Here is a 24,779-nt window from a genome sequence, read left to right on the forward strand (position 1 = left end):
AATACAGCAGCTTTGTCATATTGTGTCAGTGCAGGAATCATACTGGATATATTATTGTAGTATGCACACAGGAAACATTCTTCAATTCTTACCACTTGTACATTTCATATCCCCCTTCCATGTCATTACCTTACACGCCACACGATGTGGACACAGCTTCCCGAATCCTAGAGGTGGCTGTATCCGTCTTAGCAGAGTCACTACATCCAGGTGCTTGATACGGCCTCTGGGTAGGAGATAATTATGAATGATCTATGAAATCATGTAGTGAGAACAGTAAAACACTTGAGGGCATGTTATGGTTTCAAATCTGATCGTGCAGAATGTTTGTGTATGATCGTACAATGTGCTGTACATTGAAAGTTTTGTCTACAGTCTTGTACGGTCATCCTGCTTTCATATGAGACCCAAAGACTTATTGACATCAGCAAGGCGATAGATTCTAGGAGTGTAGTGTTCAGTAGGAAGAAACCGGCCCTACCACATGTCATAAAGTCATTGCAATATTTTCCCCAAAGCAAAATGACACCCAAAACTCTTACTTTGCCTCTGGATCATACTCTGCCCAAATCCTTTTAAATTCATCCAGATGATGAGGACCCAATATGGACCAATCTCTCGTCAGATAGTCAAAATTATCCATAATGACGGCAACAAACAGGTTGATGATCTGTAGAGAAAGCGAGTGGCATATAAGACCTGGATGAAGGATTGAGAATCGAGGATTACGGAGGTGGGGCTGTGAGACCCACCAGGAAAGCACAGAGCATATAGAAGCTGATGAAGTAGAATACGGCAAAGCTGCTGCCGCAGGAGTAGTCGTCTTCAGTGCGGTTGGATTCAGACTCCGGGTCACACTTCTTGTTGGGGAGACAGGCCAGCATGATCTCCTGCCAGGCCTCACCCGTCGCACATCTGCACAGAAAGACACAGATCATCACGTGAGACCTAAAGGTGAACTCAGATCTCTAGAGCAGGTCCTCCTTACATTGCAATGCTTCTTTACTCTTAAAATGGGACATTATTACCAAACTATGGCTTCTCCTTTTCCTTACATGAGCCACTAACCTGAAGAGCAGCAGCACGGCCTGCGGGAAGGTCTGGAAATTATTATTCCGGTTAATCTCTGTGGTGTCGTTTAGTGCAATCTTCCCAAAAACCTGCATAGAGAAAGTTGATGTATTTTCCTTACATGGAGTTCACCATTGAATAGAGAGCATGGTAAGTGGTTAGAAGCTGCATCACCCCTACTGTTCTGGTATTGGCTCTCGTTCCCATAGACCAGGGGTAGGGAACCTATGGCTCGGGAGCCAGATGTGGCTCTTTTGTTGGCTGCATCTGGCTCTCAGACAGATCTTTAATAAACAGTGATGGCTGCTGTGTGTCTCTTAGACTGATCACAGGCAGCTGTTACCGCTGCCTACGTCCTTTGTATGACCCATCGCAGCCATTACCTGGGTCAAAGAAAAGAGTGTGGGAGCGATGAGGAGCTGCCTGCAGGGAGCGCTAGTAAGTGAATTTTTTTTTTGCTGTGACTACCTATCTAATGGGGAGCTTGTGCTGTGGCTACCTATCTACTGGGAGTATTTATGTGCTGTGGCTACCTATCTACTAGGAGTATGTGCTGGGTGTCAGGATTTCAAGTAGTGAACCCCCTGGACCACCGTGGACGATGATGTAAGCAGACACATGGGACTGGGATCTAAGTGGCACCTGGTCTTCACCAGAGCCTGCCGCAAAGCAAGATGGTCTTGCACGACTTGTCACGGTGGCAGTCTTGTGGTCAGGAACAGGATCACTAAGCAGGTCAGGTACAGGCAAATGGTCAAGGACGGTGGTAATGACGCGAGGTGGGGAACGGAGCAAGAGGTCAGGGCTGGCACGGACAGAGCAGAATCAGGAACAGGTCTGGGGTCACAACAGGAGGTCAACAATTGGAAAGAAACACTGTGCAAAGCTGCCTCATAGGTATGAAGCACTAATGCTGGGAGCCGCCAGTCTTTATAGGAACACGGGAAGTGGGTAGCGCCAATCAGCGGCGTGCTGCCCTTAAAATCTGCCGTCGCGCGCGCTGGCCAGGTGGGATGGGAGCAGGAAAGTGGAGAGGTAAGTGAGCTCAGAAAGGGGCACCACCACGGACAGGGGCACAGGTGTGCCTGCGATCCGAGGCGTAGGTCGCAGAGGCACCCGTGACACAGGGACTACCTATCTACTTGAGTGCATGTGCATATTGTACGGCTCTTAAGTTATAAAATTTTTAAATATGTGGCGTTCACGGCTCTCTCAGCCATAAAGGTTCCTGACCCCTGCTATAGACAGTGGGGGTAATCCTTAATTGTGTCTTAGCAGCAGGGCACCCAATGATCTCCTTATAGTAAAGTAGTGGAGACAATGAAGGTTTCCTTACCTGCATACCAATGACGGCATAGATGAAGAACAGCATAACAATCAGGAGAGCCACATAGGGGAGCGCCTGTGATAGAGGGGACACCTGATCAGGAACACAATCATGGATATATTAGTAGCTGTATCAGTAGGTCAGATGAACCCGGTTACCTGGAAAGACTTGATGAACGTCCAGAGAAGGGTCCGGATCCCCTCCCCACGACTGAGGAGCTTCACCAACCTCATCACCCGAAACAGCCTGAAGAACGTGATGGAGATGCGCGAGTTTTCCTCACCCTGCTAGAATATACAGCGGTCACAGGTTACACAGAGGTCATCGAGGTCAGTGGGTAGGGGCTGCCTGTCTACAGACTACACTACTAGGACTTCTGGAACATCAAGAAGCACCTGGAACACTTAGGATTTTTTCACCCCATTTTTGCCAATTTACCTCTGTTCAAGACCCATTACAAGACTGAGTTCCTAAAATTTTCTCTATGCATAACATATTGGCCAGAAATAGCCAAATGTCATAGGAACTACACGACCCTTATAATAAAAATCTGGAGTCTATCATCTTCCCTCCCATCACCCCATCATCTGCTGGAAGAAGAGGAAAACAAAACAACACGAAAAGTTTCGAGGACAAGACTGGTTGGATTTCTTGTTGAGAACATCTGAGGAGCGGAGCTTTGTACTACGCTCCAGCGCCGCTCGAGGGTGGACGGACGTCATACAATTATCACAAATTACAAGAACGTTGCAGGTTCCAGCAAAGGCTTTTATACTCCCCCAGAAATATGTAACAAAAACCAATTAAAATTGGGGAATGTTTCTTATTCCTGGCGCGGTGTCATATCCTGTTTATACAACAATAACACAAAGTTATAATTTCTCCTTATAAAGGGATAATTTACATGTCATATTAACAGAAACACTTATTTTTAATTATACCCGCGAGAGCTACGCCGCCACGCTATTCATACACCACTCGCCAGTGATTTCTGAAGGCTTTGATGAATGTGGATGTAGGGAACTCTATAGTGTCTGCGGAGGGGCTGAGGATCAGACATATCAGAGTCATGTACTGGGGACAAAGTCACTTAGTTTATATTCTGCATCCAGGTTTGTGGTTGTAGATCTTCAGTGAAAAACGGATTAAAAACTAGCCGGGTGACATTAAGCTAAACTGGAAGGTAAATTTAGTAGGTTCTGGCTTCCCATGGACATTTGATGTTGCTCTTGGTACTGACCCCCACCTTTACCTGGGGCATCAATTATGGCCCCAAATATCTTTAGTTTTCAACAAGAATTCCACCTGTTCTGTTCTCTTCAGGTTAATCTCTCAGGGTTCCCCTGAGACTGGTCTAGTGGCAAGCGGTAAGACAAGCTTACAAGAACAAGAGTATTACACAGGTAAACCACAAAGATCACAAATACAACATGGCGGCCACAGGGCATGCAGAGAAGACTAGACAAGGTGTGGAGAGAAGAGCCCTGGAGTCAGGGGCACACAGCTGAGACAGTTGTGTCCAGGGTGTCAGAAGAGAGAGGGTGACAGTGCTCTGAAGGGTTTTTTGGTCTTACCATATTGTGGCATTGGGCATGTTCACCTGTCTTTAAAGAAAGGCAGACAGAGATAAGATGTAATACCGGCTATATCCACAGGGGGGCACAGTACAGCAATATGATCAGCATGGAGGGTAGGAAAAGGGGAAGGGGAGGCGATAAGCAAGTAGAATACAAAATACAGCTAAATGGCGAACTCTGTACAACCCTGAAACCCAGCTCCTGCAGTGCCAAACTACAACCCTCACCATCCTATTAGAATATAAGGGGTGTTAAGCTTTGTAGCTTTAAAGGAGGTGGCGTGCAGGGGTCAGGCCACCCCAAAGAATAAGCCTCCCCCTTTTAGCTGAGAATAAATTGGATTGTAGAGTTAAAGGACGACCAGAATGAAGGATAATAAACCAAGCACCTTTACATACTGGTGTGTGCCCTCTCTGGCAGGATGCACTCTTCTTTTATGCCCTTGTTTTTAAGAAATAAGGCTTTAAAATTATGCAAATGAGCCTAGCGCGTGGAGCCCCTTAGGCTCATTTACAGAATTTTACATAATTTTAAACACTTTTTTTTCTGCCACAAGGGGCACACACCTGTATGTAAGTGTGTTTGTTGGTGTACAATCCTTGATCGTGGTGGTATGAGCCCCTGGGCTATAATTCCCCTATACAGTAGATCACAGGCATCTTAAGGTCTTTCCTAGGCTCCTGAATGGCAAATCTACTAATACATTAAGATCGGATGGTATCAATGATTAAAGGGCTTGTCCAAATAGGGGGACAACAGGAGCTTTATAGTGAGTTATCTCCTGCTTATATTCTATAGCAGACTAGTGATGTCTGGTCCTGGGTGGAGGCGTCTCCTCCAGCCCTGAAGGGAGAGGAGAAGGTTCTTATTCCTGAAATCAGGGGTCATGGGAGTCTGACTTCTTATTATATTATATAATATAACCCTATGGTCCTTGTAATCTGGTCATGATCCTACTCTTCCCATAGAAATCTGACGAATTGTGTAAATCAAAGCTTTAAGATAAGAAGATTTAAGAAAGATATAGGTAAAGGACGGGAGCAGCTCGAAGACACAGACGTCAGCACGTGCCCAGCACATACACCAGACACATCCTCACTGACAATTATTGGTTCAGAAGTTCCACTTTATATCTGTAACCAGAATTTGATGAAGGTTTCTCCCGTTTTATGTAAATTTGAGCTGAAGGCTTTATCCACTTTCACAAGCAATTTTATAATCTCAATAATTGCAGATGTCCGATTGTTTTATGTATACAGATTCTATACAGATTTATATATTGCCATGGTAACAGACGACAAACCTTGTGTAAACTGATATAGAGCCTATTGGGCACATTTACTTACCCGTCACGATCCCCGAGGTGCATTGTCCGACGAGAATTCGGAGCTGCCACGATTCACTAACATCGTGTGCCCGATATCCTGCATGTGTCGCTTCCCCGCTCAGGTCCCCGGAGTTCACCTTCTTCTTCCGGGTGCATGTAAGTGCTTGGCTTGCGACACAATTTTGAATGTTAAATCCCGCACTTAGTCAGAATCCGTCAGGTTGTCCGACGGCCACACCCTCTATTTGTGTTGCATGAAAGTTGGCGCAATTGCACCAAAATTTAATCACGTGCTCCAAAAAACCCCTGTTAAATGCGCCGCTAAACGGAAAAAGTCGGAAAACCTGTCGAAAATGCGGTCTGCGGACCCTTAGTAAATGTGCCCCTATATGTACTGACTCACTGAATCTTCCATGGAGAAACAAGTAAACACAAAACCGTGATTTCCTAAAAAATCAGAATCTTTATTCACAATATTTCACATACAAACAATTCATTTAAAATACCCCATTAAAAGAAAAACACAATTCTGAACAGTGTGAACTTTGTAAAGGGGGGAAAGAGTCCCAATATTTGGTACAGGCCAGATACAAGTACTATGACATCGGTGTCACTATAAATCCACATAAGCCAAACCCTATATACTCACAGATATTATCCAAGTTAAGCATAATATGTCCAAATATAATATGTCCACAATAGCCACCACTGGCCATCTCTCCTAGTACCCCCGTCACACTGTCCAGCACCCCAATGTATGTTTTGCACCCTGCTTCTTCAGGGGTTACTGTGTAGTTTAACCCTGAAGTAGGGGATATATGACTAAGCTTGGTTTCTAGTCTGTTACCACGGGGACACATAGAAGTTACAGACACAAAACAACATGACATTTGTATTCCTGCAACGTTGACATTTTTCATATTAAAGTGACAATAAAATATCAGAGAATAAAAGTATTGGATGTGAAGTGCGCCTCTCCAACATCCCTTGTGTTTCCAATTCCTCTCTGTACGTAGGACCTTTGCGTCATGTCTATGTTTACACATAGAAGCGGCAGAGATCCTGACCACAGTGAATGCAATATTCAGGCTTAAATTACATAAAACCGGAAGACCTCCTTAAATGGTGTGGTGCAGTCCAGCAGAGGGCGCCAGGCACCACTATCACAAGCAGAGACTACACTGTCTTAATGCCTCCACCGGTGTCACCCGTGTGAAAATGACAGCACAACACAAGAGAAGTGAGACAGGGAGGGGAAGGTAAGTGTCAGGGTGACACACAGCTGCTTGGTGTCAGCTTCCCACTGATGTGTAGGTCAGGAAGAGACATCAAGCAGCACTACATGGTGCTCACGGAGTGGGAAAAGAGAACCTTACATGGTCCTGAAAGGGCAGGCATGGAAGCTATCAGTAAAGGGATGTAATTAAGTGTCACTGCCTGGGACCTAGGCCATGGAAATGCACTGAGGGAGGTATGTTTACATACAGCCACTACTAGAGGGAGCTATGGAGCATACTGTATACAGCCACCACTAGAGGGAGCTATGGAGCATACTGTATACAGTCACCACTAGAGGGAGCTATGGAGCATACTGCATACAGCCACCACTAGAGGAAGCTATGGAGCATACTGTATACAGACACCACTAGAGGGAGCTATGGAGCATACTGTATACAGCCACCACTAGAGTGAGCTATGGAGCATACTGTATACAGCCACCACTAGAGTGAGCTATGGAGCATACTGTATACAGCCACCACTAGAGGGAGCTATGGAACATACTGCATACAGCCGCCACTAGAGGGAGCTATGGAGCATACTGTATACAGCCACCACTAGAGGGAGCTATGGAGCATACTGTATACAGCCACCACTAGAGGAAGCTATGGAGCATACTGTATACAGCCACCACTAGAGGGAGCTATGGAGCATACTGCATACAGCCACCACTAGAGGAAGCTATGGAGCATACTGTATACAGCCACCACTAGAGGGAGCTATGGAGCATACTGTATACAGCCACCACTAGAGGGTGCTATGGAGCATACTGTATACAACTACCACAAGAGGGAGCTATGGAGCATACTGTATACAGCCACCACTAGAGGGAGCTATGGAGCATACTGTATACAGCCACCACTAGAGGGAGCTATGGAGCATACTGTATACAGCCACCACTAGAGGGAGCTATGGAGCATACTGTATACAGCCACCACTAGAGGGAGCTATCGAGCATACTGTATACAGCCACCACTAGAGGGAGCTATGGAGCATACTGTATACAGCCACCACTAGAGGGAGCTATGGAGCATACTGTATACAGCCACCACTAGAGGGAGCTATGGAGCATACTGTATACAGCCACCACTAGAGGGAGCTATGGAGCATACTGTATACAGCCACCACTAGAGGGAGCTATGGAGCATACTGTATACAGCCGCCACTAGAGGGAGCTATGGAGCATACTGCATACAGCCACCACTAGAGGGAGCTATGGAGCATACTGCATACAGCCGCCACTAGAGGGAGCTATGGAGCATACTGTATACAGCCGCCACTAGAGGGAGCTATGGAGCATACTGTATACAGCCACCACTAGAGGGGGCTATGGGGCATACTGTATACAGTCACTACTAGAGGGAGCTATGGAGCATACTGTATACAGCCACCACTAGAGGGAGCTATGGAGCATACTGTATACAGCCACCACTAGAGGGAGCTATGGAGCATACTGTATACAGCCACCACTAGAGGGAGCTATGGAGCATACTGTATACAGCCACCACTAGAGGGAGCTATGGAGCATACTGTATACACCCGCCACTAGAGGGAGCTATGGAGCATACTGCATACAGCCGCCACTAGAGGGAGCTATGGAGCATACTGTATACAGCCACCACTAGAGGGAGCTATGGAGCATACTGTATACAGCCACCACTAGAGGGAGCTATGGAGCATACTGTATACAGCCACCTCTAGAGGAAGCTATGGAGCATACTGTATACAACCACCACTAGAGGGAGCTATAGATCATACTGCATACAGCCACCACTAGAGGGAGCTATGGAGCATACTGTATACAGCCGCCACTAGAGGGAGCTATGGAGCATACTGTATACAGCCACCACTAGAGGGAGCTATGGAGCATACTGTATACAGCCACCACTAGAGGGAGCTATGGAGCATACTGTATACAGCCACCACTAGAGGGAGCTATGGAGCATACTGTATACAGCCACCACTAGAGGGAGCTATAGATCATACTGTATACAGACACCACTAGAGGGAGCTATGGAGCATACTGCATACAGCCGCCACTAGAGGGAGCTATGGAGCATACTGCATACAGCCGCCACTAGAGGGAGCTATGGAGCATACTGTATACAGACACCACTAGAGGGAGCTATGGAGCATACTGTATACAGCCACCACTAGAGGGAGCTATAGATCATACTGTATACAGACACCACTAGAGGGAGCTATGGAGCATACTGTATACAGCCACCACTAGAGGGAGCTATGGAGCATACTGTATACAGCCACTACTAGAGGGAGCTATGGAGCATACTGTATACAGCCACCACTAGAGGGAGCTATGGAGCATACTGTATACAGCCACCACTAGAGGGAGCTATGGAGCATACTGTATACAGCCACCACTAGAGGGAGCTATGGAGCATACTGTATACAGCCACCACTAGAGGGAGCTATGGAGCATACTGTATACAGCCACCACTAGAGGGAGCTATAGATCATACTGTATACAGACACCACTAGAGGGAGCTATGGAGCATACTGTATACAGCCACCACTAGAGGGAGCTATGGAGCATACTGTATACAGCCACCACTAGAGGGAGCTATAGATCATACTGTATACAGACACCACTAGAGGGAGCTATGGAGCATACTGTATACAGCCACCACTAGAGGGAGCTATGGAGCATACTGTATACAGCCACCACTAGAGGGAGCTATGGAGCTTACTGTATACAGACGCCACTAGAGGGAGCTATGGAGCATACTGTATACAGCCGCCACTAGAGGGAGCTATGGAGCATACTGTATACAGCCGCCACTAGAGGGAGCTATGGAGCATACTGTATACAGCCACCACTAGAGGGAGCTATGGAGCATACTGTATACAGCCACCACTAGAGGGAGCTATGGAGCATACTGTATACAGCCACCACTAGAGGGAGCTATGGAGCATACTGTATACAGCCACCACTAGAGGGAGCTATGGAGCTTACTGTATACAGCCACCACTAGAGGGAGCTATGGAGCATACTGTATACAGCCACCACTAGAGGGAGCTATGGAGCATACTGCATACAGCCACCACTAGAAATGGCAGCACAGTAAGCAGTGAGCTCCACCTGGTGGTGGTAGACAGAACCCTGTTGTGCAATTCCAAGTTGTTGTGGTGCTCTGTGTTACCAGCTCTCACTATAATGAGTATTATTGAATGAATTAGGGCAGAACGTTTATGATAATGCGGTGATCTACTAGAACCCCCCTGCATTACCTGTACAGCCAATGTGGTGACGTGAACCTATGGCACAGGGGCCGGAGGTGGCACTGAGAGCCCTTCATACTGAGGAGGACATGCAGCGCTCATCGCCATTCTAAGGTGCCACCTCCTGGGACTGCAGAAGGAGCGCTGTATTATCACTGGAGCTCCTTCTCCAGGCCCAGCAGGTATCTCAGGTAAGTGTCCGCAGGGCAGAGCAGGGAGGAAGTTACTGCTTCAATTGCCATGTTGCCACTTTCCAATAAATAAGTGGGTTTTAGGTATAATGAACATAAGAAGGAACGGTATAAAATAAGTGGGTTTTAGTTGTAGTTTCAGTCCCTAAAAGGCTCGCCATGACTGGCAGACAGGATGTATAGTTACCATGATGGGGTCATCCTAATATTGTTTCCCACTATTGGTCCCCTGCTGTAAGGAGAATAATTCTTCTGATCGTATCTAGTGTGAATGGCTTCATAGACTGGCACAATGGCTATGTGTCTGGGGCAAGATAACTACTGGTATCTTATGTGTATGGGCAGTGGCCATAAGTCATCAGGACCTCTGCAGGTCCATGTAAGGACACACAGCGGGTAGGTGTGCATGGAGCTAATAGCCACGAGGTTATCCTTACTTATATTGAAAGAGAAGCATGAACAGGATCTCCCATGTAATCCCCATGTGCTGTGACAATTGCTCAGGCTGGGTTCACACCTGCAGTTTTTGATGGATGTCAAGACAAGAAATCCAGTCCGGCATGTGTGTTCCCAGCCTCAGGGTCTGCCACACGTGATGTACATGCAGTGGGTTATCTGATGGTGGAGACCTGTACAAATACTAATCTGTACAATGCAGAGGTTTAACACATCTGAAGACCCATTGCAATTACTGAATGTGGATGGACCCTGGGAAATGTCAGGATCCATAGGGTCCATTCCCAGTTCTGATGACAGAATTTATATGGGAGCTGCTCTTCATGCAACTTTCCAGCTCAATGGTGACAAGTATGAACTGTAGTGTAAGGAGGGTGTCCGGGGCAATATCTGTCCTGACCCTTTCAGGGGGTGACTCGGGGAAATGTTTAGGTGGGAAAGAAACTTTTAACAGGATTTCCTGTGTAAAAAGAAACTGTTATCTCATGCCAAGTCACAGAGAAGGAGCAGATGGTGACTGTATAGGAGGGGGGTGAGGGCCCAGGGAGGGCCAGTCACAGATGGAGGTCACCTGACGTGTCATTGTCCATTTTATGTGCTAGGAAGGAGTCAGATCACGTGATACAAGACATCTATGGGAAGTAGGGATCATCTGATTGGGCATAGAATTGATTCACTAGTGACATTGTCCATCTGTGGCTGGCAGCCATAAGGACCCCCGTACGAGCCCGGACCCCCTATACAGCACATCTCATGCCAGAAGGAGTATATGCAACAGTCAAGTTCCTATGTAATCCAAGAAGGAGAAACAAAAGTATAAAAAAATAATAATAATCGTAATAAAAAATAAAACAAACTGAAAATAGATTAAAAGAAATAACTGAAGAGGAAAGACAAACAGGGGGAGGGGGAGGTGATGCAGCCACAGTCACGGACAGAGGCAAATTACTTACGTTTAGTTCGGTGATTGCAATATCAACAATGCTACCCACTACTATGAGTGCATCAAATGTATTCCATGCATCACAGAAATAATGCTGATGACAGCCCAGGAGAAGAGGAGGGAGGACGAGAGAAGAGAGAGAAAAAAAGAGAGAAAGAGAAAAATCAAAGAAAAAGAAAAAAGGGAGAGAATGAAAAGAAAAGAGTAAAAAGAAGGAATAGTTAAGAGGCATTACACTGATATGTCTGGTCTCCTGTGGTGTCCGGCCGCCGGGGGCTACCCTGCTGCTGCTGCTGCTTATCATCTGCACATTGACTCAGGAAGAGACGAGGGAGAGAAAATACCCCAGGCAGACCCTGCTCCAGCAGGGGGCGCCATGGAGCTTTTCCCTTCCCTCTCTCCCTTCTCCCTGGGGGGGGGGGGACTTTAAGAAAAGAAAAATAAAATAAAGAGGTCTTTTTTTCGGAAGAAGGGTCAGAGAAAGCACCCACGTCAGCATGGAGAAGGAGAGAGAGAAGGGGAGGTGGGGGGTGTGAGGGAACAGGCAGACCTGCCCCGATATACTTACATTCGTCTCGCTGAGAATGACGTCTACTACGCTGCCAATGACGATCAGAAAATCAAAGACATTCCAAGGGTCACTAAAATAACCCTACATAGGGGGTCGGGAGGCAAGGCAAGGCAGGGAATTAAAAAGGATTGTTAGACAGACTCAAATACAGCATCCCCCATCCATGCCAGCAGAGCGTGCCAAGTAATGCAATGCAGGCCCTTCTGGCAGTGAAAGGGTTAGTGACCATCCCTCTTTAGCCCACCCCCATGTAAAGCTTCAGCAGGGGACCCCAGCACCAAGCGAGGCACCCAGTCCTAGATTCACAGTGTTAGGTGTACAGGAGAAATGCTCAGATTATCTGACAGTAATGTGGGGCGAAGTAAATGCTGGTGGTTGTACTGTGGGGCTAATAGATCTTGGTGGTTGTAGTGTGAAGGTGACGTAGATGCTGGAGGTAGTAGTGTGGGGGAGACGTAGATGCTGGTGGTTGTAGTGTAAGGCTAACAGATGTTGGTGGTTGTACTGTGGGGATAACATAGATGTTGGTGGTTATAGTGTGAAGATGACGTTGATGCTGATGGCTGTAGTGTGAGGGTAAGGTAGATGCTGATGGCTGTAGTGTGGGGGTAAGGTAGATGCTGGTGTTTGTAGTGTGGTGGTAAGGTAGATGCTGGTGGTTGTAGTGTGGGGAAGATGGAGATGCTAGTGGTAATAGTGTGGGGGAGACGTAGATGCTGGTGGTAGTAGTGTGGGGATGATGTAAATGATGGTGGTTGTAGTGGTGGGGTGATGTAAATGCTGGTGGTTGTAGTGAAGGGGGAGGTAGATGTTGGTGGTTGTAGTGTGAGGATGACGCTGCTGGTGGGTATAGTGTGGGATGATGTAGATGATTGTGGTTGTAGTGTATGAGGCCTATAACATGTATATGTGAATGTCATACGTCCCCGAGGGCCTCAGTAGATGGGAATGAGACCTGAATATTCCTCATATATAACATATACAGACAGGAGACATGACGGACTCACTGCACATACAGATCCTTCCTCCACGTTCTACATTACCATACATAATCACAGAAACTGAGAGCATCACTTCCAATCACTGAGCTGCACTCACAGTTCTGCTGCTTTCTTCCCTGTGACGCTGGTTCAGTGTCCGATGTCTATAACATACGAGGTGCAGCGCCCCCCCCCCCCCCCGCTAAAATTTGATGTAGCTGCATGATCCATATGCATCTTAAAGGGGTTTTCTATAATGCTATTAACCCATCAAGTAGCTGTTCAGCAGGGGTCCCTCACCCAGGACCCTGTGGAGTAGCTGAACAATATCATCTCCCGGGATGATGAAATCTGCAGACAACCAGAATAAAACGTCTCCCTGTCTGTAATAATGAACACTGTAGTCTATCTGTTTACAGGCCCCATTACCAGCCAAGGCATTACACTTCATATAGGCCCACATGGCAGGGTAAGAGACCCCTGATATACAATCCGTATTATCTGCAGAGCAGACACAATGCAGGGGCCGCCCTCACAGCTCAGGAAATCAGGAAATACACACAAACAACCAGAGGGTCTACACCACAGCCTGAAGATGAGCGACAAGACAAGACACAGACAGAGCAATAAGTGTAAGAACAGGACGTCAGGTGTGGCTCCTGTATACAGTGAGTGCACCAGGATCTAGGGAGATGTAGTGTTTATAGAGTCTCCGCTCTGCTGCGCTGGGACACGGCGCGGAGCTGAAGCTGTGACACAAGTCTATTTACACCTCGCTCATTGATGGAAGTTCTTGCCTGGATGGATGTTCTCCTCTCTCTACAATGGGTGTGAGATGTGTAAGCCCTGAAATGGAATATTTTATATGTATATGTCCCCTGTGATTTGTAAAGTGCTACAGAATATGATGCGCTATATAAATAAAGATTATTATTATGACACAGAAGCCTCAGTCTGTGCTACAGGATTGTGTAACTGCATTACACTACCTAGCATCTACCACAAGATGGCCCCGCAGCACTGCTGATGTATCTGATATATGCTAGCTAGAGCTTCCCTCATACCCTCAGTGGACCACTAGGGTTACATTGTTATGTATGGACAGTATCATGGTAAGAGGAGGATCACCTACTATAAGATACTACACAATTCCCTCTTGTAAAAAATACATTATAGGAATAGTCTATAAATAAATCACAGGATGCCATAACTGTGATTGCAGAAGGAGGTCTGAGGCTTCTGCGAATCCAACAAGGATACAGGATGTATGACTGATGTATAATAATCCACTGCTTCACTGATCATATACAAAAGCTGCAGCAGAGTAGAGTTATACTCCCTGCAGTGTACAGCCAGTATACACTATGCTTTATATGTACTCTGTCTAAACTGTGTAGATGAAGAGGGTGCATCACAGTCATAGGGTCAGCTGCTATGTATATGGAGGGGAGGTCAGTGTCCTGATGTCTCTGTATTAGGAGGAGAGGTCAGTGTCCTGATGTCTGTGTATTAGGAGAAGGAGAGGTCAGTGTCCTGATGTCTGTGTATTAGGAGGAGGAGGAGAGGTCAGTGTCCTGATGTCTGTGTATTAGGAGAAGGAGAGGTCAGTGTCCTGATGTCTGTGTATTAGGAGGAGGAGGAGAGGTCGGTGTCCTGATGTCTGTGTATTAGGAGTAGGAGGAGAGGTCAGTGTCCTGATGTCTGTGTATTAGGAGGAGGGGAGGTCAGTGTCCTGATGTCTGTGTATTAGGAGGAGGAGGAGAGGTCGGTGTCCTGATGTCTGTGTATTAGGAGTAGGAGGAGAGGTCAGTGTCCTGATGTCTGTGTATTAGGAGGAGGGGAGGTCAGTGTCCTGATGTCTGTGTATTAGGAGGAGGGGAGGTCAGTGTCCTGATGTCTGTGTATTAGGAGGAGGAGGAGAGGTCGGTGTCCTGATGTCTGTGTATTAGGAGGAGGAGAGGTCAGTGTCCTGATGTCTGTGTATTAGGAGGAGGAGGAGAGGTCAGTGTCCTGATGTCTGTGTATTAGGAGAAGGAGGAGAGGTCGGTGTCCTGATGTCTGTGTATTAGGAGGAGGAGGAGAGGTCAGTGTCCTGATGTCTGTGTATTAGGAGGAGGAGATGTCGGTGTCCTGATGTCTGTGTATTAGGAGGAGGAGGAGAGGTCAGTGTCCTGATGTCTGTGTATTAGGAGGAGGAGAGGTCAGTGTCCTGATGTCTGTGTATTAGGAGGAGGAGGAGAGGTCGGTGTCCTGATGTCTGTGTATTAGGAGGAGGAGCGGTCAGTGCCCTGATGTCTGTGTATTAGGAGGAGGAGAGGTCAGTGTCCTGATGTCTGTGTATTAGGAGGAGGAGAGGTCAGTGTCCTGATGTCTGTGTATTAGGAGGAGGAGGAGAGGTCAGTGTCCTGATGTCTGTGTATTAGGAGGAGGACAGGTCAGTGTCCTGATGTCTGTGTATTAGGAGGAGAGGTCAGTGTCCTGATGTCTGTGTATTAGGAGGAGTAGAGGTCAGTGTCCTGATGTCTGTGTATTAGGAGGAGGAGAGGTCAGTGTCCTGATGTCTGTGTATTAGGAGGAGGAGAGGTCAGTGTCCTGATGTCTGTGTATTAGGAGGAGGAGGAGAGGTCGGTGTCCTGATGTCTGTGTATTAGGAGGAGGAGGAGAGGTCAGTGTCCTGATGTCTGTGTATTAGGAGGAGGAGAGGTCGGTGTCCTGATGTCTGTGTATTAGGAGGAGGAGGAGAGGTCAGTGTCCTGATGTCTGTGTATTAGGAGGAGGAGGAGAGGTCAGTGTCCTGATGTCTGTGTATTAGGAGGAGGAGGAGAGGTCAGTGTCCTGATGTCTGTGTATTAGGAGGAGGAGAGGTCGGTGTCCTGATGTCTGTGTATTAGGAGGAGGAGAGGTCAGTGTCCTGATGTCTGTGTATTAGGAGGAGGAGGAGAGGTCAGTGTCCTGATGTCTGTGTATTAGGAGGAGGAGAGGTCAGTGTCCTGATGTCTCTGTATTAGGAGGAGAGGTCAGTGTCCTGATGTCTGTGTATTAGGAGGAGGAGAGGTCAGTGTCCCGATTTCTGTGTATTAGGAGGAGGAGAGGTCAGTGTCCTGATGTCTGTGTATTAGGAGGAGGAGGAGAGGTCAGTGTCCTGATGTCTGTGTTTTAGGAGGAGGAGAGGTCGGTGTCCTGATGTCTGTGTATTAGGAGGAGGAGAGGTCAGTGTCCTGATGTCTGTGTATTAGGAGGAGGAGGAGAGGTCAGTGTCCTGATGTCTGTGTATTAGGAGGAGGAGGAGAGGTCGGTGTCCTGATGTCTGTGTATTAGGAGGAGGAGGAGAGGTCGGTGTCCTGATGTCTGTGTATTAGGAGGAGGAGAGGTCAGTGTCCTGATGTCTGTGTATTAGGAGGAGGAGAGGTCAGTGTCCTGATGTCTGTGTATTAGGAGGAGGAGGAGAGGTCAGTGTCCTGATGTCTGTGTATTAGGAGGAGGAGAGGTCAGTGTCCCGATGTCTGTGTATTAGGAGGAGGAGAGGTCAGTGTCCTGATGTCTGTGTATTAGGAGGAGGAGGAGAGGTCAGTGTCCTGATGTCTGTGTTTTAGGAGGAGGAGAGGTCGGTGTCCTGATGTCTGTGTATTAGGAGGAGGAGAGGTCAGTGTCCTGATGTCTGTGTATTAGGAGGAGGAGGAGAGGTCAGTGTCCTGATGTCTGTGTTTTAGGAGGAGGAGAGGTCGGTGTCCTGATGTCTGTGTATTAGGAGGAGGAGAGGTCAGTGTCCTGATGTCTGTGTATTAGGAGGAGGAGGAGAGGTCAGTGTCCTGATGTCTGTGTATTAGGAGGAGGAGGAGAGGTCGGTGTCCTGATGTCTGTGTATTAGGAGGAGGAGGAGAGGTCGGTGTCCTGATGTCTGTGTATTAGGAGGAGGAGAGGTCGGTGTCCTGATGTCTGTGTATTAGGAGGAGGAGAGGTCAGTGTCCTGATGTCTGTGTATTAGGAGGAGGAGAGGTCAGTGTCCTGATGTCTGTGTATTAGGAGGAGGAGGAGAGGTCAGTGTCCTGATGTCTGTGTATTAGGAGAAGGAGGAGAGGTCGGTGTCCTGATGTCTGTGTATTAGGAGGAGGAGGAGAGGTCAGTGTCCTGATGTCTGTGTATTAGGAGGAGGAGATGTCGGTGTCCTGATGTCTGTGTATTAGGAGGAGGAGGAGAGGTCGGTGTCCTGATGTCTGTGTATTAGGAGGAGGAGAGGTCAGTGTCCTGATGTCTGTGTATTAGGAGGAGGAGGAGAGGTCGGTGTCCTGATGTCTGTGTATTAGGAGGAGGAGAGGTCAGTGCCCTGATGTCTGTGTATTAGGAGGAGGAGAGGTCAGTGTCCTGATGTCTGTGTATTAGGAGGAGGAGGAGAGGTCAGTGTCCTGATGTCTGTGTATTAGGAGGAGGAGGAGAGGTCAGTGTCCCGATGTCTGTGTATTAGGAGGAGGAGGAGAGGTCAGTGTCCCGATGTCTGTGTATTAGGAGGAGGAGGAGAGGTCAGTGTCCTGATGTCTGTGTATTAGGAGGAGAGGTCAGTGTCCTGATGTCTGTGTATTAGGAGGAGGAGAGGTCAGTGTCCTGATGTCTGTGTATTAGGAGGAGGAGAGGTCAGTGTCCTGATGTCTGTGTATTAGGAGGAGGAGGAGAGGTCAGTGTCCTGATGTCTGTGTATTAGGAGGAGGACAGGTCAGTGTCCTGATGTCTGTGTATTAGGAGGAGAGGTCAGTGTCCTGATGTCTGTGTATTAGGAGGAGGAGAGGTCAGTGTCCTGATGTCTGTGTATTAGGAGGAGGAGAGGTCAGTGTCCTGATGTCTGTGTATTAGGAGGAGGAGGAGAGGTCAGTGTCCTGATGTCTGTGTATTAGGAGGAGGACAGGTCAGTGTCCTGATGTTTGTGTATTAGGAGGAGAGGTCAGTGTCCTGATGTCTGTGTATTAGGAGGAGGAGAGGTCAGTGTCCTGATGTCTGTGTATTAGGAGGAGGAGAGGTCAGTGTCCTGATGTCTGTGTATTAGGAGGAGAGGTCAGTGTCCTGATGTCTGTGTATTAGGAGGAGGAGAGGTCGGTGTCCTGATGTCTGTGTATTAGGAGGAGGAGAGGTCGGTGTCCTGATGTCTGTGTATTAGGAGGAGGAGGAGAGGTCAGTGTCCTGATGTCTGTGTATTAGGAGGAGGAGGAGAGGTCAGTGTCCTGATGTCTGTGTATTAGGAGGAGGAGGAGAGGTCAGTGTCCTGATGTCTGTGTATTAGGAGGAGGAGAGGTCAGTGTCCCGATGTCTGTGTATTAGGAGGAGGAGAGGTCAGTGTCCTGATGTCTGTGTATTAGGAGGAGGAGGAGAGGTCAGTGTCCTGATGTCTGTGTTTTAGGAGGAGGAGAGGTCGGTGTCCTGATGTCTGTGTATTAGGAGGAGGAGAGGTCAGTGTCCTGATGTCTGTGTATTAGGAGGAGGAGGAGAGGTCAGTGTCCTGATGTCTGTGTATTAGGAGGAGGAGGAGAGGTCGGTGTCCTGATGTCTGTGTATTAGGAGGAGGAGGAGAGGTCGGTGTCCTGATGTCTGTGTATTAGGAGGAGGAGAGGTCAGTGTCCTGATGTCTGTGTATTAGGAGGAGGAGGAGAGGTCAGTGTCCTGATGTCTGTGTATTAGGAGGAGGAGGAGAGGTCAGTGTCCTGATGTCTGTGTATTAGGAGAAGGAGAGGTCAGTGTCCTGATGTCTGTGTATTAGGAGGAGGAGGAGAGGTCGGTGTCCTGATGTCTGTGTATTAGGAGGAGGAGGAGAGGTCGGTGTCCTGATGTCTGTGTATTAGGAGGAGGAGAGGTCAGTGTCCTGATGTCTGTGTATTAGGAGGAGGAGGAGAGGTCAGTGTCCTGATGTCTGTGTATTAGGAGGAGGAGGAGAGGTCGGTGTCCTGATGTCTGTGTATTAGGAGGAGGAGAGGTCAGTGCCCTGATGTCTGTGTATTAGGAGGAGAGGTCAGTGTCCTGATGTCTGTGTATTAGGAGGAGGAGGAGAGGTCAGTGTCCTGATGTCTGTGTATTAGGAGGAGGAGGAGAGGTCAGTGTCCCGATGTCTGTGTATTAGGAGGAGGAGGAGAGGTCAGTGTCCTGATGTCTGTGTATTAGGAGGAGAGGTCAGTGTCCTGATGTCTGTGTATTAGGAGGAGGAGAGGTCAGTGTCCTGATGTCTGTGTATTAGGAGGAGGAGGAGAGGTCAGTGTCCTGATGTCTGTGTATTAGGAGGAGGACAGGTCAGTGTCCTGATGTCTGTGTATTAGGAGGAGAGGTCAGTGTCCTGATGTCTGTGTATTAGGAGGAGGAGAGGTCAGTGTCCTGATGTCTGTGTATTAGGAGGAGGAGAGGTCAGTGTCCTGATGTCTGTGTATTAGGAGGAGGAGGAGAGGTCAGTGTCCTGATGTCTGTGTATTAGGAGGAGGACAGGTCAGTGTCCTGATGTCTGTGTATTAGGAGGAGAGGTCAGTGTCCTGATGTCTGTGTATTAGGAGGAGGAGAGGTCAGTGTCCTGATGTCTGTGTATTAGGAGGAGGAGAGGTCAGTGTCCTGATGTCTGTGTATTAGGAGGAGAGGTCAGTGTCCTGATGTCTGTGTATTAGGAGGAGGAGAGGTCGGTGTCCTGATGTCTGTGTATTAGGAGGAGGAGAGGTCGGTGTCCTGATGTCTGTGTATTAGGAGGAGGAGGAGAGGTCAGTGTCCTGATGTCTGTGTATTAGGAGGAGGAGGAGAGGTCAGTGTCCTGATGTCTGTGTATTAGGAGGAGGAGGAGAGGTCAGTGTCCTGATGTCTGTGTATTAGGAGGAGGAGAGGTCAATGTCCCGATGTCTGTGTATTAGGAGGAGGAGAGGTCAGTGTCCTGATGTCTGTGTATTAGGAGGAGGAGGAGAGGTCAGTGTCCTGATGTCTGTGTTTTAGGAGGAGGAGAGGTCGGTGTCCTGATGTCTGTGTATTAGGAGGAGGAGAGGTCAGTGTCCTGATGTCTGTGTATTAGGAGGAGGAGGAGAGGTCAGTGTCCTGATGTCTGTGTATTAGGAGGAGGAGGAGAGGTCGGTGTCCTGATGTCTGTGTATTAGGAGGAGGAGGAGAGGTCGGTGTCCTGATGTCTGTGTATTAGGAGGAGGAGAGGTCAGTGTCCTGATGTCTGTGTATTAGGAGGAGGAGGAGAGGTCAGTGTCCTGATGTCTGTGTATTAGGAGGAGGAGGAGAGGTCAGTGTCCTGATGTCTGTGTATTAGGAGAAGGAGAGGTCAGTGTCCTGATGTCTGTGTATTAGGAGGAGGAGGAGAGGTCGGTGTCCTGATGTCTGTGTATTAGGAGGAGGAGGAGAGGTCGGTGTCCTGATGTCTGTGTATTAGGAGGAGGAGAGGTCAGTGTCCTGATGTCTGTGTATTAGGAGGAGGAGGAGAGGTCAGTGTCCTGATGTCTGTGTATTAGGAGGAGGAGGAGAGGTCGGTGTCCTGATGTCTGTGTATTAGGAGGAGGAGAGGTCAGTGCCCTGATGTCTGTGTATTAGGAGGAGGAGAGGTCAGTGTCCTGATGTCTGTGTATTAGGAGGAGGAGGAGAGGTCAGTGTCCTGATGTCTGTGTATTAGGAGGAGGAGGAGAGGTCAGTGTCCCGATGTCTGTGTATTAGGAGGAGGAGGAGAGGTCAGTGTCCTGATGTCTGTGTATTAGGAGGAGGAGGAGAGGTCAGTGTCCTGATGTCTGTGTATTAGGAGGAGGAGGAGAGGTCGGTGTCCTGATGTCTGTGTATTAGGAGGAGGAGAGGTCAGTGCCCTGATGTCTGTGTATTAGGAGGAGGAGAGGTCAGTGTCCTGATGTCTGTGTATTAGGAGGAGGAGGAGAGGTCAGTGTCCTGATGTCTGTGTATTAGGAGGAGGAGGAGAGGTCAGTGTCCCGATGTCTGTGTATTAGGAGGAGGAGGAGAGGTCAGTGTCCTGATGTCTGTGTATTAGGAGGAGAGGTCAGTGTCCTGATGTCTGTGTATTAGGAGGAGAGGTCAGTGTCCTGATGTCTGTGTATTAGGAGGAGGAGGAGAGGTCGGTGTCCTCTTTAGTCTCTGTATGGATGAGGTTATTGTATGGAAAGGTAAGATACAGGTTAGAGAAGGATCAGCACTTGGCAGAGCCTGTAAAAGGAGGAGAATTGTTAGCGAGTGCGGAGGGAACGATGTTGGTCCAATGTCTGATGGACAAATCTGTAAACAAGACCGACCTGTAAAAAATATCTGCATATAAGTCTCTCACTGCTGATATTTCCTCCACCACAAGAGGGCAGCATCGCAGCCTTCACCCTGCAGGATGTGTACAATATCACAGCCATCAGTGACAGGTCACACAGAACTATAGGGCCAGTAAGTAACCACACGAGTCACATCGCCCCCTACTGAAGAGTAACCATAACTGCTCATCACAGGAAACCTCCACATGTTGGGGTTCACGCTTTTTCATAGACTTGTACTGTAGATATGTACTGCATCTGGCCGAGGATTGGAGTGTATCTATGGGTGCACTGACGGAGGATGGGGTGACTGGAACATGTTATACTTATTATTATATACCGGACATCAACTGCTCCCAGGCCATGTCCTACAGCAGTATTGTACAGCCAGCTGTTACGCAACTACAATCCCCAGCATGCTGAGCAGCTGCTCGGGGTTGTAGTGATGCAGCAGCTGGATGGCCACACAGGTGTAGACCATGACATGAAAACCTGAAGCCGCTAGACCCAGAGCTCACCAACCACATCTCTGCCAGATCTAACATCTCTGCGGGGATGAGAGCAACTTACCAGAGATCATCGTCTACCCACATATAGTACAGTAAGATGCGGTGCCTGGGCCATATGATACACTCCCAGCATCCTGCACTGTCATACCTGTCCCCTGCTGTGTCACTGTAAGAAGCTGAACTACAGGGACCAGAATGCATTGTGGAGGACTGACCAGAAGTGCTTCTAGTATAGATGACATTGTGTCCAGCAGCTGCAGGGTGTTCATTACACATAGTGGATTCCTAGCAGGTGAAATACAGGTGAGTTGGGGTGCCTTTTGCAGAGGATTTTCGATTATCTGTTGACTACATTTGGAAAGCAAATTGTCTGTTTAATTAGTGAGTGAGATCTCGGCTTCTATGTCACACGCAGATCATGATCCACAGTGATAACGGTGTGACCCTACAGAGAGGTTGTGTCCTGTGCCATAAGAGCATAGGGGGTGAGCGATATATGTCCGTGTAGGGCTATTACTATGGGAGTGTGCCCCCACAATACACTGCAAGGTTGCTGTGTTTGTTGCATTTACTATATTCAAGACATCTAAGGGACGATTCCCGGATTTTCTTTTTTTTCATATTCTCAGAAAATTCTAAATCTGTGATAAAACACTGCGGCTTCTAATCAGTTTTCACAGTTTTGTGGACTCCCCAGCTTCACACATCCACCGGCGCCCCCTGCTGGATCAGGGTCTATATATAGACTCCTCCGCTGCTGCTGCTGACATCCACCACAATATAATTGAGCGGAGCGTGGTGTCTTATGGGATCTATGCTACACTGTGGGGTCCGGCCTGCATCCTGGTACCTGTAGTTCTTATCACTATGTATCCAACCACCTGAACTTTTACCTCCCACTATCAGAATACAGTTGTCTCCAAAAGTTACTAGAAGATGGACAGAATATAACAAACTGCAAGGATTGTACAAACCTAGACAAAGGGGAGGAGCCTTGCCATGTTTGTAACATAAAATGCCACTCACATTCTCATTTTCTGACATAACATTTCCTGGGATAACTATACAATCCTAGGACATCGCTGCAGTGTATCCTGCATCTTCTGCACATCGTATGTAACAGCTCCCACCCATTCTGTCTAATACATCACCTCTCATTGTAGCACCCAGTAGGTAATCCCTGGGGGAAGCCAATGGGGTATCTACATAGGAGACCAAGCAAAAAGGTGCTGCCTAGAAGAGTTCACATACTCCCCAATCCATTGCCAGAAGTATCTAGATTTCCAAAAACCCACTTTTTTCCTTCAATCCCCATATCATAGGAGAGGATCTGGACGCTGTGAGGTCCAGAAGAGTGTCTGTGTGTATAAGAGAGCGATAGATACCCCTGATGTGGTGCTATGGGTGCAGGTGCCCCGGGGTGACAAAGTGCTGACATAAAGCCATCTCAGGGACAAGCTTCAGGCATTTGATAAGGATGATGAGCCCCTTCCTGCCCCAATGCACACGCAGCGCTCCGGGACCTACCTTTGGCTTGAACGCAATGAGTTTCAGGATCATCTCCACGGTGAAGAGGCCGGTGAACACCATATTCAGGATGTTCATGGCTTCCTTGAAGGAACAGCTCTGTCCGTAGTGCTGAAACCAAGAGACACATGAGGTGTGTAGGTGTCCTGCGCCTCTATGGGGAGGCACTGCGTAGTTGCGCTTGCTTCTCACCTGCATGGCCAGGCAGATGGTATTGAGCAGGATCAGCACGAACATCAGATACTCAAAGTAGGTGGAGTTGACGACATACCACACTTTATACTGGTACTGGTTCTTAGGTATGTACCTCCGCAGGGGCCGCGCCTTCAGAGCGTACTCCACACACTGACGCTGCGGGGAGGTAGGAAGAATCAGTAAAACTGCCAGCAAAATAGACAGGAATAGACACAATCCATGCCCATGGCAGAACTAGAAGGCTCAATTCACACGTTACATTGCGTTGTCATTGTGTTTACACGACATTTACATTTAGTTCTCACCGCATTATGGCCCCTTTCACATGGACGTGGTGGTGACGAATATCCAGCTAATAAGTCCCTATAGACACCTATGGCACCGGCTCCGGTATGGTGTGCACAGCCACGGTACCGTACAATGCAAGGGAAAAAGATAGAGCAACGCTATAGAGAAGGGAGGCCTGAGCAGCATTCACCCTGCCGCCGTAACAGCGTGCGGCGGTATGTAGCCTGCGCAGGCATATGTCCATGTGAATGAGGCCTAATGTTGTGTTGACAGTATATTTACACATTGTTCACAACATGTTTTCATTGTGTTTACATTTAACTATCACTATGTTTACTGTATATTTATACATTGTTTGCATTATGTTTACACTATATTTATACATTGCTTGCACTGTGTTCATGTTTCAGCATCTTTGTGTTTACAGAATATTTACACATTTATCAGAAGTGATGCAAACTGCATGTAGGACACTAATGTGCAGAGTGCGTTAGATTAATCTGCCGCACCGCGCACCAGTTTATTAGGCTTGCACCACAATTGTGTCAGGACTTTTGACATAAATGTGGCGGCTGCTGTGAATTGTCCCCTTTTGGTGCACAGTATTGTGTTGCGGTGTGCATGGTGCAGCCGCAACACTAAACTGGCGCATAACACTACATATATACTAGCAGCTTGCACATGTATTTATGTGCAGAGTTCTTCATAAAACTGGTGCAGAGCATTTAATAAATCTGTTTTTGTGTTTACACCATGCCATGTTAATCTAGTATAAATGCAATTGTGGGTGTGGCCTTGTGGGTGAAGAAGTTTCCGCATTGTTATTAAGTGTGTGTTTCCCTTATCTCTACAGTGGATTATTGCCTGCTGCAGGGCTGCATGCACAGGAATAAATCTAACGTGTGTGAATAGGGACTAAGTAGTGTGTCGCTTGGAGGCTGCAGAGCTGATCACCAGGGGACTACTCTACAGTAAGGACACTTCATTAGCGCTAATTGTACTAAACTGTATTCACACTCCTTACAATCAGCCCGGGCCATAGTCACTTCC

The 24,779-nt window shown here is 47.8% G+C and overlaps 1 protein-coding gene and 1 long non-coding RNA gene across 8 annotated transcripts in view; one reads left to right on the forward strand and one right to left on the reverse strand.

Moving 5' to 3' along the window:
• The window catches only part of LOC140125952 (uncharacterized), a 51,150-nt gene that overhangs the window by 21,456 nt on the left and 4,915 nt on the right, over positions 1-24,779 (forward strand). Inside the window, exon 5 of one of the 2 annotated variants that reach the window (XR_011854742.1) lies at positions 24,583-24,700. The exons of the other annotated variant lie outside the window; for it this stretch is intronic. This is a non-coding gene — a long non-coding RNA (uncharacterized lncRNA). The remainder of the gene's footprint in view (positions 1-24,582; positions 24,701-24,779) is intronic. 2 annotated transcript variants of the gene reach the window in all.
• CACNA1C (calcium voltage-gated channel subunit alpha1 C) overlaps positions 1-24,779 on the reverse strand; it is a 245,397-nt gene that overhangs the window by 17,665 nt on the left and 202,953 nt on the right. For 4 of the 6 annotated variants that reach the window (XM_072144910.1, XM_072144908.1, XM_072144907.1 and 1 more), the window contains exons 28-37: positions 23,439-23,597; positions 23,247-23,357; positions 11,421-11,504; positions 3,973-4,002; positions 2,557-2,685; positions 2,408-2,473; positions 1,069-1,160; positions 753-915; positions 543-670; positions 130-226 (exon numbers count right to left, since the gene is read on the reverse strand). In XM_072144910.1, the coding sequence (XP_072001011.1) occupies positions 130-226; positions 543-670; positions 753-915; positions 1,069-1,160; positions 2,408-2,473; positions 2,557-2,685; positions 3,973-4,002; positions 11,421-11,504; positions 23,247-23,357; positions 23,439-23,597 (1,059 nt within the window). Of the gene's footprint in view, positions 1-129; positions 227-542; positions 671-752; positions 916-1,068; positions 1,161-2,407; positions 2,474-2,556; positions 2,686-3,972; positions 4,003-11,420; positions 11,505-11,978; positions 12,063-23,246; positions 23,358-23,438; positions 23,598-24,779 lie in introns of all 6 variants that reach the window. The other 2 variants (XM_072144911.1, XM_072144909.1) reach the window with 2 other exon arrangements.

Source organism: Engystomops pustulosus, chromosome 4 (assembly GCF_040894005.1).
Source record: "Engystomops pustulosus chromosome 4, aEngPut4.maternal, whole genome shotgun sequence".
Taxonomy (NCBI): domain Eukaryota; kingdom Metazoa; phylum Chordata; class Amphibia; order Anura; family Leptodactylidae; genus Engystomops; species Engystomops pustulosus.